Source organism: Myotis nattereri (genome assembly GCF_964212035.1).
Source record: "Myotis nattereri genome assembly, chromosome: 2".
Taxonomy (NCBI): domain Eukaryota; kingdom Metazoa; phylum Chordata; class Mammalia; order Chiroptera; family Vespertilionidae; genus Myotis; species Myotis nattereri.
Genome location: NC_138076.1, coordinates 2,104,848 through 2,120,720, shown reverse-complemented (window position 1 = coordinate 2,120,720; position 15,873 = coordinate 2,104,848). Strand labels below are relative to the sequence as shown.

The 15,873-nt window shown below is 63.2% G+C and overlaps 1 protein-coding gene across 1 annotated transcript in view; it reads left to right on the top strand.

The window, feature by feature from the left end:
- DLGAP2 (DLG associated protein 2) overlaps positions 1-15,873 on the top strand; it is a 69,250-nt gene that overhangs the window by 48,415 nt on the left and 4,962 nt on the right. Inside the window, exons 8-10 of the mRNA XM_081085080.1 lie at positions 1,421-1,506; positions 3,485-3,900; positions 10,229-10,320. Coding sequence (XP_080941206.1) covers positions 1,421-1,506; positions 3,485-3,900; positions 10,229-10,320 — 594 coding nt within the window. The remainder of the gene's footprint in view (positions 1-1,420; positions 1,507-3,484; positions 3,901-10,228; positions 10,321-15,873) is intronic.

The following is a 15,873-nucleotide window of genomic DNA, read 5'->3' as shown; positions in this document are numbered from 1 at the left end:
TTTCCCCGCGATCCCCTCGTGTGCAGCAACATCGGACACAATCTCCACAGCCAGCAATAATGAGGACAGATGCCTTAAAGCCATGGCCGCCTGACACAGCAGGTGGGGTTCCCCCCGGGACCCGCCTCCTCCCAGCAGCTTCCCCTTACAGCCCTCGGGGCACGCTGCCAGCCGGGCGTGACTCCCAGGCCTGTTTTCAGAATTACACCAACAAAATCTGGGTGTGCCCACCGTCCCCCGGGGCCCAGGCACCAGCGGGTGCCCAGGGTTGAGTCTGGCAGGAGCAGGTCCGTGCAAAGTACGGCTCTGTGATGGGAGAGATCCTCTGTGAGCCCTCACTCCGCCCTGCAAGCTGGGCATCTCCCGGCCGGATACTCACCGTCTCTGATTCCCCAGCCGGTCAGCGCGGCGAGACACGAAGGCAGGTGCCATGTGGACCGCGTGTTTGTTCCGCGCTGAGCGCAGTGCCTGGCGCCTGACGAGCATGAAGTCAGTGCCCGCTGCTGGTGCCGTCACCTCTGTGAGCCACCGGTGAGCAGCCCCCACCCCTGCGGAGGCCGCGGCTCCGCCTTCGAACAACCACAGATCACACTCACGCTTGTTGCGTCGCGGCCCCTTTGCCCGCGTGGCTCACGGGCGGGTGTCACCGGTCTGTGCACAGGGCAGCGATGGCCGACGTTTCTAAGAAAAGACGTGTTTCACAGCTTCGTTCTCACATTTCGGATTGAGATCGAAGTCCCGTTGGTCGGCCTGGTCATGTTTCTTGTGAAAAGGGGATCATATTCACAACTAAACTAACCTTTGGTTCCGCAGCTTTTTCCCGCTGATGTGGGTGGCAGCACTGTTTTCACGGGAATCCCCGCGTGTGGGTGTCACGCTGCCGACGGCGCTGTGTGGGTTTGGGGAGACGTTTTGGGCAACGCGGCCGCCAGGAGGACCCCACGGAGGCAGGTCTCTGTCCTGTGCTGGCGTCACCCTGCGGGCGCGGCCCTCCTGGCGCCCGTGGCGGCTGCGTGGCGGAGGCAGCGCCTGCCCGTGTCCCCTGCCCCGGCCCGACCCCTCCGTGTGTGTGGATGTGGATGCAGATGCCCGTCCGGCTCCAGTGACTCGCCCCCTTGTCGTTCGCTCTCTGGTCCGCGCTGTGCTTGCTTCCTCCCCCGGAGGGTGTGGGAGAGCCGGGAGGCCCGGTGGTAGCGCAGCCCAGCAGAGCCGGGCGCGAGCGGTTGTGTGGGACCCGGTGAAACTCAGTGGCACACGGTCACCGATGAGTGCGTGGCCCTCTGTGGTTCTCCCGGCCGCGTGCATCTCTGCGTTAATTACACAAACGCGTAATCAGTTACAGCCAGTGAGCACGCACAGGGACCGTCCCCGCCCAGGTCCCGCGTCCCTGCTCTGAGTGCCATGTTCTGTGTTGAATTAGGTGGAGACCGCCACGGACTCGGACACGGAGAGCCGCGGCCTGCGCGAGTACCACTCGGTCGGCGTGCAGGTGGAGGACGAGAAGAGGTAACGCAGCCCCTCGCGGACGCGGTGTGGCCGGGCCTGAGCCGCGGGTTGGGGGCCTGGTGGCCGGCTTCTCGGTCAGGCCGACCAGCGGTCATTCGTGCCGTTGGTGGCAACAGGGCCATCCATCCGTCCTGCCAGCCCGCCATCTGGGCGTGAGCCAGCGTCCGCGGGGCTGTTTCTGCGGGAGGTGGGAACGACCCTCCGGAGCCGTCTGGCATCTGCGCGAGCGGACAGGCCGACTCGCGGGCACACGTCCTCTGTCCAAGGAGCTGCCTCCAGCAGCAGCGGACAGAGCGTCCCTCACACGCCTGTTACTGTTTTTTAATTCAGTTTTTTAACATCTGTTTTTATTGATTTCAGAGAGAGAGAGGAAGGGAGACAGAGAGAGAGAGAGAGGTGCAAACATCAGTGATAAGAGAGAATCATTGATCGGCTGCCTCCTGCATGCCCCCCACTGGGGATCGCCCGCAACCCAGGCATGTGATGTGCCCTGATTGGGAATCTAACCTGACCACCTGGTTCATAGGTCGATGCTCAACCACTGAGCAACACTGGCCAGGCACTCCGGTGTTATTTTCTGTTATTTTGTTGTTGTTGTTAATCCTCACCTGAGGATGTTTTTCCATTGATTTTAGGGAGAGTGGGAAAGAGAAGGAAAGGCAGAGAGAAACATCGATGTGAGAGAAACACATTGATTGGTTGCCTCCCTCATGAGCCCCAACCAGGGTCCCAGCTGGGGAGGAGTCTACAACCAAGGTACATGCCCTTGACCGGAATCAAACCCGGGACCCTTTGATCCGCAGGCTGATGCTCTAGCCACTGAGCCACACTGGCTGGGCTCTGGTGTTATTTTTGAAACAAGACCAGGGTCGTCATTTTGTTTTATATTTAGAATAGTATAATCTTGTAAATCTTATAAAACCATTTTAATCATCATTGCACCTTGAGCTTCAGTCTGCATCTCACTGGTAAACTGCCTGCCTGTCGCGCATAGTAGGGTGTTTTAGAACCCAACCTATAAAGGTTTTTTTGACGGAAAAATCATTCAGGCCACAAAGTAATGGCCTCCCAGGCTCCCAGGAGGCCTCTGGTACCTGGGCGTCGTCTGCCCCAGGGGACCCGCCCGCTGCCTCCGTCCCCACCAGCAGCTGCAGGTCCTCATGTCTTTGTCTTGAGCTCAGTAAGTGGCACAGTCACTCCCGGCTGCGGTCCCAGCTGTGCCGTCTGCGGTCCCGGGGGTGGGGAGCCAGATGTGTAGCTGGGGCGCAGTGTGCAGGAGACGCACACGGCTCTCGCCCCCAACATCTGGGCTCCGGTTCGGAGCCTGGTCCTGCTGTCAACCCACATGGGCTGTGGAGCTGGTGATGCCCCAGCTGCGGTCAGACCCGCCTGCGTGACTGTGTGTGAGGGACTCAGAGGGCAGGAGGCTTGGCGGCCGGCGGGAGAGGACGCCTGTGCCCTGACACGTGCCGGCGAGACCGGGCGTGGCCACAGCTCAGCAGGCCACAGGCGTCCCCACACGGGATACGCAGCTGGGGGCTGTGTGGGCTTGTGCATACCGGGCCCAGAGGGCGGCTCCCCAGTGCAGGGCCCTCCTGGTGCCGGAAGATACTCACATCCCTGGGCATTGTCTGGACCGGGGGCGGGGAACCTGTGTCCTGCGAGGGCCACACAAAATTATCCACCTAAAGATGAGCCTGCTCTGTCCGGTCGAACATTTAACCAGCTCACCGCTGAGGCCTCGGCAGGGCCAGACCAAAGGATCTGTGGGCCTTACACGGCCCACGGGCCGGGCGTCCCCCACCCTGCAGAGCAGACACTGAGACGCAGGGAGGTGTCTGAGGTCCATGTCAGCCAAGCCGGATGGGCTTGGATGGAGGAGCACCCAGCAGGGAGCACAGGCGTGGGCCAGGGTGTGCTCGGCCTGCCTCAGAGGCCTCCCGTCTCTCCCCTCCCTCCCTCCCTCCCTCCCACGCAGGCACGGGCGCTTCAAGCGGTCCAACAGCGTGACGGCGGCCGTGCAGGCGGACCTGGAGCTGGAGGGCTTCCCGGGGCAGGTGACCATGGAGGACAAGGGCCTGCAGTTCGGCAACTCCTTCCAGCGGCACTCGGAGCCCAGCACGCCCACGCAGTATGGGGCCTTGCGGACCGTGCGCACGCAGGGCCTCTTCAGCTACCGGGAGGACTACCGGGCGCCCGTGGACACGGCGCCCCTGCCCCCGCCCGAGCCCTGGCCGGAGTCGTCCCTGGACGCGGCCGAGAGCGGGCGGGTGTCGCCCTGCCGCAGGGACGGCTCCTGGTTCCTGAAGCTGCTGCACACGGAGACGCAGAGGATGGAGGGCTGGTGCAAGGAGATGGAGCGGGAGGCCGAGGACAACGACCTGGCCGAGGACAGTAAGCGCCCGGGCGGCGGGCTGGCCCTGCGGGCGGCGGGCTGACCCTGCGGGCGGCGGGCTGGCCCTGCGGGCGGCGGGCTGGCCCTGAGGGCGGCGGGCTGGCCCTGCGGGGGGCGGGCTGACCCTGCGGGGGGCGGGCTGACCCAGCGGGGGGGGCAGGCTGACCCAGCGGGCGGCGGGCTGGCCCTGCGGGCGGCAGGCTGGCCCTGCGGGCGGCGGGCTGGCCCTGAGGGCGGCGGGCTGGCCCTGCGGGCGGCGGGCTGACCCTGCGGGGGGGGCAGGCTGACCCAGCGGGCGGCGGGCTCCTTGGGCGGCGGGCTGGCCCTGCGGGCGGCGGGCTGACCCTGCGGGGGGCGGGCTGACCCTGCGGGCAGCGGGCTGACCCTGCGGGCGGCGGGCTCCTTGGGCGGCGGGCTGGCCCTGCGGGCGGCGGGCTCCTTGGGCGGCGGGCTGGCCCTGCGGGCGGCGGGCTCCTTGGGCGGCGGGCTGGCCCTGCGGGCGGCGGGCTCCTTGGGCGGCGGGCTGACCCAGCGGGCGGCGGGCTCCTTGGGCGGCGGGCTGGCCCTGCGGGCGGCGGGCTCCTTGGGCGGCGGGCTGGCCCTGCGGGCGGCGGGCTGACCCTGCGGGGGGCGGGCTGACCCTGTGGGCGGCGGGCTGACCCTGCGGGGGGCGGGCTGACCCTGCGGGGGGCGGGCTGACCCTGCGGGGGGCGGGCTGACCCTGCGGGCGGCGGGCTGACCCTGCGGGGGGCGGGCTGGCCCCGCGGGGGGCGGGCTGGCCCCGCGGGGGGCGGGCTGGCCCCGCGGGGGGCGGGCTCCTCAGGTGGCCAGGCCAGGGTGGGAGGGCGATCCCCTGACGTGTGTAATTGGGAGTAACTGGGCTCCCTCGTCGCCCACCAGTCCAAGGGAGCGACTGGTCAGTGGACAGGGAGTGTGGCTGGAACATCGAAGGCCCGAGTTCTGCGTGGTCAGGTACTACGGCCGGTGGTGCGTCCTCGGTCCCGCAGCCACGGGCTGGGCAGCAGCTGGGCCTGGGGCCTTCCCACCATTTCTAGTTCGTTGCTGTCCTGGGTTTATAGGAAATAGCTTCGGCTTCATGCCAAGCGGAAGTCAGCGCTGAGCCTGGCCAGTTTGGCTCAGGGGTTAGGGCATCCGCCCGGGCACCGAAGTGTCACAGCGCGGGTTCGATTCCGGTCGAGGGCACGTACCTCGGATGTAGGCTCGATCCCCGGCCCAGTCAGGGCGCACGCGGGAGGCGACCAGTCGATGTGTCCCTCTCACACCGATGCTCTCTCTGTCTTTTCCCTTCCCTTCCACTCTCTCTGAAAAGACAAGGGGAAGTGCCCTCGGTGGGAACTAGCAGTGTGAGTGGGTGAGGAGCGGCGGCCTGAGTACGGGCGTCGGAGGATTGTTCTCCTTCGGGAAGGGGGCGGGGAGTGCGTTTCCGCTGCCCCGCAGCTGTGTCCCCCGGACAAGATGTGTAGCGCCGACCTGAGCCTCCGGGATCCCTGGACCCGGGTGTTCACGTAAACCTCCCACAGAGAGGCGCTGAGTGCGTGGCACGGGGCAGTCACTGTCGGGGACCGTAGGTCGGCACGTGGGCAGGAAGCGGCCGTGGCAACCTGGAGGCTCGGCCAGGGCAGAGCTGTTCACAGCGAGTGGGGGTCCTGTGAGTGGTGCGAGGGGAGAGGTATTCCCAGCTACTCACGCCTCCTAAAAGCGTCGCCCCCTACTCCCCCCCCCCGCCCCCCCCCCCGCTCCCACGCGTCCCCCTGCCCTCGGGGAAGGCTGGCGTGGCCTGTGTCCTCGAGTGCAGACACCTGCTGAGTAACTTCCGTTTTCATGCGTCTCCCCAGCGCTAGTCAGTCACTCAGTGGGATTGGCTGTGACCCTTAGACACAAGGGACAGAGGAGAGACCACCTGCTAGCTTGGCTAGCTTTCGGGGTTTTCATAATTTCTTGTTTGTTTTTTAAAGAATGATTTTTAAAAGTACGTTTTTACTCATTTCAGAAAGGAAGGGAGAGAGAGAGAGAGAGAGAGAGAGAGAGAGAGAGAGAGAGAGAGAAAGGGAGAGAAACATCAATGATGAGAGAGAATCCTTGATGGGCTGCCTCCTGCATGCCCCACACTGGGGATCGAGCTTGCACCCACTCATGTGCCCTGTGACCTCCTGGGTCATAGGTCGATGCTCAGCCACTGAGCCACGCCGGCTGGCAGGGTTTCCTGCATTTCTGAAGCTGCCCTGCTCTCCTATCTTCTGGTGTCAGGTACCTCTCTGCGTGCTTAGTCATCAAGCTCAGATATTTCTCTATAAGAGGGGAGGTAGCCTTAGATTCTAGTCTTAATTTTAGGAACAGATACGCGGTTATTGGTCATGGGACTTTCAGGAAGTGAAGATGAAACGAAATGGCCTGTGAAACCAGACTCGAGGCCTGGCTCTTGAAACCTGCATTCCACGGGACAGTTTTTCCCAAACGCAATTTTACACTCAGGCTCCCTGGGCTGTTGGGGGCGTAGACTCACTCGTCCTCTGTGGTTCCGAACGGCGGTGCCGGACGAATGCTGGTGCGGGGGCGAATGCTGGTGCGGGGGCGGCGTGGGGCGCAGGCTCCCGTGTGCCTGAAAGGCGGGTACGCTACCGAGCAAACGTCACTACACAAGGGTGGGGACTTCCGTGTTAATCATGTTAAACCGAGTGGGAAAAGGACATAAAGTGACCCCCCACATGGAACGTTTCCTGGTACAAAAGGATTTGTTCCAAAGCTGCAGTCATGTTGTTAATCCCCATATGAGGATATTTTTTCCCCATTGCTTTTCAGGGAGAGAGAGAGAGGGAGAGGGAGAGGGAGAGGGAGAGGGAGAGAGAGAGAGAGAGAGAGAGAGAGAGAGAGAGAGAGAGATTGAGATTGAAGCAAGCAAGACTGGTTGCCTCCCGCACTCACCCTGACCAAAGGCGGGGAGCAAACCCACAACCCAGGTATGTGCCCTGGACCAGGAATCGAACCCGCGACCCTTGGGTGCTTGGGCCGACGCTGTGACCACTGAGCCATGCCGTTCAGGGCACAGCCATAGATCCTCTTTGAGATCCGTAAAGAGAGAACGCCCCCCAGTCCCCGAGGAACTGCACGGGGGTCTCGCCGAAGGGGTTGGAAGTTCTCTTGCCCCAGAACAACTCTGCCCGAGGAGTCAATGACCTAAGTGACCACAGACGCCAGAGCTGAGGGGGCTGCAGTGCTGTGGTCACCAAGGGGCTCACTGGTCACACTCACACGGAGCTGAGGTCTCTCCCACCTTGTGGAGCAGCGTGACCTCTGGGTGAGGGTGGGGCCAGCTCTGCGTGGGGGTGGGGCCAGCTTTGCGTGGGGGCGTGGCCAGCTCTGCGTGGGGTGTGGCCAGCTCTGTAGGGGACAGGGCAGCTATGGGTGAGGGCGAGGACAGCTCTGTGTGGGGGCGTGGCCAGCTCTGCGTGGGGGCGTGGCCAGCTCTGTGTGGGGTGTGGCCAGCTCTGTAGGGGACAGGGCAGCTATGGGTGAGGGCGAGGACAGCTCTGTGTGGGGTGTGGCCAGCTCTGTGTGGGGTGTGGCCAGCTCTGTGGGGGACAGGGCAGCTATGGGTGAGGGCGAGGACAGCTCTGTGTGGGGCGTGTCCCTCTCTGTAGAGGGCGGAGCTGCTCACAGGCTGTGCCTTGGCCATCGGGAGAGTGGAGGACAGACAGCTGAGTGCGTGGGCCGCGTGCTAAGTATGGGGTGCGAGCAGGGCTGGGGCCTGTGTCTGCAGTTTGCCCGACGTCCCGGAGCAGGGACATGGATCCGAGCTGGTCAGTGCCGTGTACACAGTGGCCACTGCAGCCTGGGGGTCAGCGCCACCTCCTGACTCCTGACGGGGACACACCTCTTCCCAGGGGCCATGGGGCGGCCGGAGCACGAACACCTGGTGCACATCCGCTCAGGTCTCCGAAGAGCCGCAGGGAGGCAGGGTCCCCACACCTGCTCAGTGATGTCCGACACCCAGAAGCCCCAGAGCAGACGGGTCATAAATAGCCAGACGCTCCCGTCACACTGTCTGCAGAGTCCACAAAACCCACTTCAGATCGGAGAGGAAAGGGTGGTGTGAATGTTGTCCTGAAACCTCAAGGCGCATTTATTTATTTTTACTTTTTTAATCCTCCCTGAGGCTATTTTTTCAGTGAGTTTTAGGGAGAGTGGAAGAGAGAGGGAAAGACAGAGAGACATGGATGTGAGGGAAACACACCGATGGGCTGCCTCCTGCACACGCCCGACCAGGGCCCTGGCCAGAGAGGAGCCTGCAACTGAGGTACGTGCCCTTGACCAGAATCGAACCCGGGACCCTTCAGTCCGCAGGCCGACGCTCTATCCACTGGGCCAAGCCGGCTATGGCTTCAGGGCGCATTTAGACAGAAGCGGGGATGGTGGGAGCCGCGTGAGCAGTAAACTGAAGGAGCCACTACGGCAGCCACTTCTGCACACGCCCAGGCCAGGCGGGACCGGGTCCTGCACATTCGCATCTAACAAGCGTCCGGCTGGTCCGCAGCTCGGAAGGGAACCGTCTCGGCGTTGCCGACAACATCGGGGAAGCATCGGGGGAAGAATCAATAGAACTTTCACTGCAAATTCTCGGCGATGACAGAGCCGGGGACACCGGTTCAGAGAGTCGTTCCCGCCGTGCGCTGCCCGGCCTGGCCACCCTCCCGGAGGCCACCACCTCCCCGGCAGCCTCGGCCGCTCCCCATGACCACTGCGCCCACTGACGCAGCTCCCACGCCGCCCGGCCACCCCTCCGTGCTGTGCGGGGACCCCTCCGTGCTGTGCGGGGACCCCTCCGTGCTGTGCGGGGACCCCTCTGCGGACTGCTAGGGGTGGAACCGTCCACGTGTATAAAACTGACCGCCTTTCTAGCTGCCGCTGAGGAAGCGGACTCCATAGGGCGTGCGTTGACGTGTGGCTTCCCTCTGTTCCTGCAGCAGCAACTAGATTAAAGCAAGTCGCTCCCAATGTTTTCATCAGCCGGGCAGGCGACAGGGGTTGGCAGGGGGAAGTCAGTCCTTTACACCAAAGCTAGTCCCTGCCTGGCCTGGGAGACCGGAGCTGGGGGGCTGTTCCGTCAGGGGTTAAGGTGTGACCAAGCCCGGCCGGTGCGGCTCAGTGGTTGAGCGTCGACCTATGAACCAGGAGGTCATTTCCCATCAGGGCACAGGCCCGGGTTGCAGAATGCAGCCCCTCCCGGGATCCCTGCAGCCCCCCTCCTGCCTGCACCGGAATCCTGACCGACCGACCGAGCACCTCCCTCACCCCCCCATCCGTGCCGGGCTCTGCTTCCTGCCCTACCCACGCCCACGGCTGCCCGGGCACCCCAGTCCCGCAGACCGCACAGGGAGGTGGGCAGGTCTGTGCCCCGTTCCTGGTCAGGGCGTTGGTGAGCGCTGCAGGGTGGCGTGTTGCGGTAACTGGTGACTCGCTGGCCCCCGAAGTGTGTCCGCTGTGGGGGGGCTGCACCGGGGGGAAAGCCGGGAGCCAGCGTGGCCTCCGTGTCACAATCCCCTGCGTGACCTTCCTCGTGGCTCCGCCCCACGGACGAGCTGGCCCTCACAGCCCGGCTCTGACGACTGGCCGGTCGCCCGTGGAGGTGGTTTGGTCGCGTCAGGGGGGATAGCGGTGTCCCCGTGGCTGCCTCACGGTTAGCACGCTCACAGCGCGCCCGCGGCGGGGAGGCGGGAGGAAGCACGCTCCTGCCCTGTGCGCCGGCCTCTTCCGCTCCGAGCATCGCCTCCGGCCGGGGGAAGGCAGGCTTCCCGCGCGCCCCGCGTCACACACGTATTGATGTCGCATCACATAGTCATTGATTCCAGAGAGGAGGGAGAGGGGGAGGGAGAGAGAAGCACCCCTGCTGAGAGAGAATCATGGGCCGGCTGCCTCCTGCATGCCCCTCACTGGGGATCCAGTCCACAACCCGGGCCTGTGCCCTTGACCGGGAATCGAACCCGGGACCCTTCAGTCCCCAGTTCGATGCACTATCCACTGAGCCACCGGCCAGGCTGCACCACCTTCGTAAACCAAACTCCTCCCAAGGCTGAGGAACGAACGGTATCTGAGCGGGTGACACGGGGCCGCCTGTGAGTTTCCCTCCCGCGTGGGGGATGGAAAGCTTTGAGCCGGCGGGCGGCTCCCGAGCGGTCCACTCGGAGTTCTGAGCCCGTGGCGGAGGGGCGCTGCTGCTCCTCCTTAGAGCCGGCGCCCTGGGCACCCCTCGCGCTGTGCCCTGTGTCCCGGTGGCGGCTCCTCAGCGCGGTCTGTGTTTGTGCCCCGCAGTCCTCGGCAAGATCCGGAGTGCGGTCGGCAGCGCCCAGCTCCTCATGTCCCAGAAGTTCCAGCAGTTTTACTGGCTCTGCCAGCAGAACCTGGTGAGTAGACACGGCTGCCCTCCGGGCACGGGCTGCGTGCTCCTCCTTCCCACGCTCCCCGGGTCTGGCTCGTTAACGACGCCGTCACTGCGCAGGCTGAGTGCAGAGAGGGCACGGCCCGGCTTTGGGGGGTTTCCGATGGGCACCCCAGGCCCAGAGGCTGGGAGACTGGGCGGGGGTGGGCGGGGGCGGGGCCTGCGGGAGACAGGTGCGCCTGGTGCGGTGTGAGGTGGGGCCTTTGCCCCTGGCTGTCCCCCGGGCCCTGGGGGAGGAGAGGAGGCCTGGACTGCTGCTATGGAGAATCTCACGGGCACAGACAAGGAGGTGGCTTCGATGAAAACACACAAACAACCACATTTAAAGAGACTAAGAAGAGATTTTAGAAATAATTTGGGCTTTATATTTTACTAGAGGCCTGGTGCATGAAATTTGTGCCAGAGTAGGCCTTCCTTCCCCCAGCTGCCGGCACTGGCTTCCCTCTAACACCCGGGACCCAGGCTTCCCTCCCAGCCCCGGCTTCGTCCAGAAGGTCGTCCAGAAGGTCGTCTGGAAGGACGTCCGGTCTAGTTAGCATATTACGCTTTTATTCTTATAGATGGTCAGGAGTGAAATGAATATAGCATTGAACTAGATAATTAATACAGTCGACAGTAAACTTGGTTCTGATCTTCCTGAAAATGAGAAGGAAAGAAAAGCCATATATTTATTTACAGTATTCCCCAAAACTGTATACACACACTGAATAATTGTACAGGCAGTGTTTGTTAAAATACATTTCAGCCCGGCCAGTGTAGCGCAGTGGTTGGGTGTCGACCTATGAACCAGGAGGACACGGTTTGATTCCCAGTCAGGGCACATGTCCAGGTTTCAGGCTTGATCCCCAATAGGGGCTGTGCAGGAGGCAGCTGATCCATGATTCTCTCTCATCATTGATGTTTCTCTCTCTCGCTCTCCCTCCCTCTCTCTCCCTTCCTCTCTGAAATCAATACAAATGTATTTTTAAAAAATAAAACAATATACGTTTCATTTTCAAAATTGAGCTATCAGCTGTTAAAGTGTGTATACATCTTTGGGGACACCCTGTACATGCATATTAACATATATGTTTATGTATACTTAGTTATATACATATTTATATATGCCTACTTTCATGTAAATATTTCTATTTCTAAACATGTAAGTTTCAGGTGCACATGTAAGTACTTACACATCCATGTGTAAGGGCATGCGTGTGTGTCTGGGCACCTGTGCACATTCCTTATCCGACTAAAGAGGTATTCACTGAGTATATCGGAGGAATGACTGGCTGGGATTCACATTAGCGTGTGGCCATCTCATGAGCCAGACATCGATTTCTTTCAGACAAGACATTCCCATTAACATGCAAATCGCTCTCGGAGGCCTCCTGCCGCTGGAGGGGGGGGCGGGGGGTCGCTGTGGTTTGATCGGTTTCGCTTGGCGCTTTAATTTGCAAGGAGACAGTGAATTTACAGGGTGTTCTTAGACATGAAAGCGAGCAGAGCGCCCAGAGTTGGCAATCCATCCCTTCTAATTGGATCGTTTAAAATATGTTTTCTCTAATATTTTCCAATTAACCCCGTGAGAGTTCGCCGGGAAATGCCACCGCCTCGCTGTGACATGAGGTGGCGCGGGAAAGACACGTGAAGCTGCGGAGGCGTGTACTCCCTGTGTTTACAGGCGTGTTCTTGCCTCCCTGTCAGAGCCCCTGTTATCCCTCGTAAGGGAGTGGCGTCGGTGAGAGCGTGGGCCTGTCGCCCTGCCCCCACGAGGGGCAGGCTGGTCCCGCCCTGTCTCAGGGGAGACGGCTCTGGCTTGTAGAGCGGTCATGCTTTCGCCCGCCTGGGCGGCTCATCCAGATCCGATCCTGCGGGCGACCCGGGGGCCGCCCGTGGGCTCGGACCCGCAGCGCCGGGCCGGCTCGCTTGGTAGAGACGGGAAGTGCCTCAGCCCTAAGGACCTGACTCTGCGCCTGGAGCTGCCCACCGTCCTGTGTGTGTGCCCCGGGCTGCCAGCCCCTCCCCGCACACTGGCACAGAGAGATGGGGAGCGGGGCATCGGCGTCCCGTCGCGGGGACCTCCACCCTCCGTCGGAGCGGGCGCCGTGGGACCTGTGTGGCTGTAGTTCCACGGGGACGCTCGGGGGGGTTGGCTTTGCTGGGGCAGGGGCCCGGCCTGGCCCCCATGACGTTTATAAACATACGTAAGCACAGGGGGACCCGAATGTGCATGCCCCGCCCCAGGGCCCCGGGCCTGGCTGTGCCGGTCACCTCGCTCCAAGGCCCCAGAGGGACCGGCCTTGTCGGCCCAGAGCAGCGACAGTGAGGGCGATGTCTGCCCTCGGGGGATGGCCGCCTGGACCGCGGGCACCGGGACCGGAGCCCAGCCATGGACGCCGGGACCTGCCAGACTTCAGAAGAGGACCGCCCGCGCCCTGAAGTCAGAGGGGACACAGCAAGCTCCTGGGGACTGCAATGAGGACCCCGCGTGTCCGAGGCCGGGAGCCTCCCTGGGACCAGATGACCCTGCGGGGTCAGGTGACCGCAGGGACGGCCAGGGCTGCTGTGTCCGTCCTGAGCGGAGGCTGAGCCCGACACCCAGGAGTGAGCACCACCGTGCCCAGCTGCTGCCTGCAGCCCTGTGGTCAGGGCCTCGAAGGGCGCGGGCGCCCCCTGGTGGTGCAGGACGAGAACAGCCTCACACAGAAAACAAGACACAACCCGGCCTGGCAGGAGGGAGGGAGGGGGGAGGGGGCAGGGGGGAGGGGAGAGGGCGGTGGGCAAGTCCCTCGGGCAGCGGCCCCTCTGGCTGCTTTCCACAGAAAGGGGCTGGGGTCAAAAGTGATCATTTTGGGCCGTGGCCAGTGTTGCTCAGTAGTTAGAGCTCAGCCCGCACACCTGAGAGCCACGGGTTCGATTCCCAGTCAAAGGCATGTACTTGAGTTGTGGGCTCACGCCCCACCCTCAGTCGGGGCACATGCAAGAGGCAACCAGTCGATGAAACATCAATGTTTCTCTCCTCCCTTCCACTCTGCCTGAAAAGCAACAGGAAAATATCCTCCGGTGAGGATTAACAGCAAAATAAGGTGATCAGCCCTGGCTGGTGTGGCCCAGTGGATAGAGCGCCAGCCTGCGGACTGAAGGGTCCCGGGTTTGATTCTGGTCAGGGCGCATGCCCGGGTTGCGGGCTTGATCCCCAGTAGGGGGCGTGCAAGAGGCAGCTGAACAATGACTCTCTCATCATTGATGCTTCTCCCTTTCTCTCTAAAAAAAAAAAAGAAGAAGTGATCACTTTGACATGGGTGTAGACGGAATGTCCCCAAACCATCACGTCGAATCCTACCCCAGTGGGATGGTGTGGTGAGGCGGGGCTTTGGGGGTCATCGGGTTGTGAGGGTGCAGCTCAGGGACAGGAACCCTGTCTTCATTAAATGGACCCCAGAGCTCCCCTCCCCTCCCCTCCCCCATGCGAGGCCGGGAGGAAGGGGAGCGCCGTGTGTGAACCGGGAAGAGAGAGCTCACGGGACGGGACCAGCGCCGCCAGCACCTTCCCCTCGGGCTCGGCCTCCACAGAGAATCCCCGTCCGTCATCTGTCATCTCTCGTCCGTGAGCCGGTCCTGCTGCTTCTGTCCAGCCGCCCACACAGACCAGGACCCGGGCGAAAGGCAGCTTAAACCAAACCAAACTGCAGGTCCTGCTGTGCTGCCCGCGGCGACGACCGAGGAGGCTGAAGGCCACGCTGAAGCCGGTTCCCACGAATATTTACCCACAGAACGTCCCGGCTGCTTAACGAGAGGGGCCCTCACCAAATCGGAACCACGTGCGAATCGCTCGAACCCTTCACCAGGGGCTGCAGACTCGGGCGCCTCCAGGCAGGCCAAGTGCAGGAGGGAGCGGCCTGGGCCTGGAGCTGCGGGCCGGAGGCAGCTGGGGCCCGGCCAGGGGCCAGGGTATGGGGAGGGAAGGGCCGGCTTTAATGCAGGCGACAGCTCCCCGCCCGTCTGGGAGGAGGAGGCGCCCCTGGGGGCCCCACCGGCCCTCCTGAGCGAGGGCCCAGCCAGAGCCGGGCCTGTTCCCTCGGGGGATTTAGTCACTGGAGCAAATGGCTCATTTGTCAGGTGTAGTCGCTGTGGGAGTAGAGCCGAGAGGCAGGGCTGGCCCGTCGCCGCCTCAGCGCTGCCCTCATGGTCCTGGGCTTGCGGCTTCCAGGGCGTGTCGAGCCCGTGAACGCGTGATGATTGGCACCTCTCTCGGGGTCCGATGACGTGTGTTCAGGATGAGGTGGTGACCAAGGCAGCACTGACACATTCTTCTCAGACTTCACTGTTAGAGCAGTTCTAGGCTCACAGCTCAACTGAGGGCAAGGCCAGCGATTTCCCACCTCCCCTGCCCCACCTGCACGGCCCCCACCCACACCCTCCAGGTGGGCACCTGTCACCACGGAGGAGCCTGCACGCCCCCCCCCATCCACACCCTCCAGGTGGGCACCTGTCAGTCACCACGGAGGAGCCTGCACGCCCCCCCCCATCCACACCCTCCAGGTGGACACCTGTCAGTCACCACGGAGGAGCCTGCACGGCCCCCCCCATCCACACCCTCCAGGTGGACACCTGTCACCACGGAGGAGCCTGCACGGCCCCCACCATCCACACCCTCCAGGTGGGACACCTGTCAGTCACCACGGAGCCTGCACGCCACCCCCCCAATCCACACCCTCCAGGTGGGCACCTGTCAGTCACCACGGAGGAGCCTGCATGCCCCTCCCCCATCCACACCCTCCAGGTGGACACCTGTCAGTCACCACGGAGGAGCCTGCACGCCCCCCATCCACACCCTCCAGGTGGACACCTGTCAGTCACCACGGAGGAGCCTGCACGCCCCTCCCCCATCCACACCCTCCAGGTGGGCACCTGTCAGTCACCACGGAGGAGCCTGCACGCCCCCCCCCCATCCACACCCTCCAGGTGGGCACCTGTCAGTCACCACGGAGGAGCCTGCACGCCCCCCCCCCCCATCCACACCCTCCAGGTGGGCACCTGTCAGTCACCACGGAGGAGCCTGCATGCCCCTCCCCCATCCACACCCTCCAGGTGGACACCTGTCAGTCACCACGGAGGAGCCTGCACGCCCCCCCCCCATCCACACCCTCCAGGTGGACACCTGTCAGTCACCACGGAGGAGCCTGCACGCCCCCCCCCCCCATCCACACCCTCCAGGTGGGCACCTGTCAGTCACCACGGAGGAGCCTGCATGCCCCTCCCCCATCCACACCCTCCAGGTGGACACCTGTCAGTCACCACGGAGGAGCCTGCACGCCCCCCATCCACACCCTCCAGGTGGACACCTGTCAGTCACCACGGAGGAGCCTGCACGCCCCTCCCCCATCCACACCCTCCAGGTGGACACCTGTCAGTCACCACGGAGGAGCCTGCACGCCCCCCCCCCATCCACACCCTCCAGGTGGGACACCTGTCAGTCACCACGGAGGAGCCTGCACGCCCCCCCCCCCCATCCACACCCTCCAGGTGGACACCT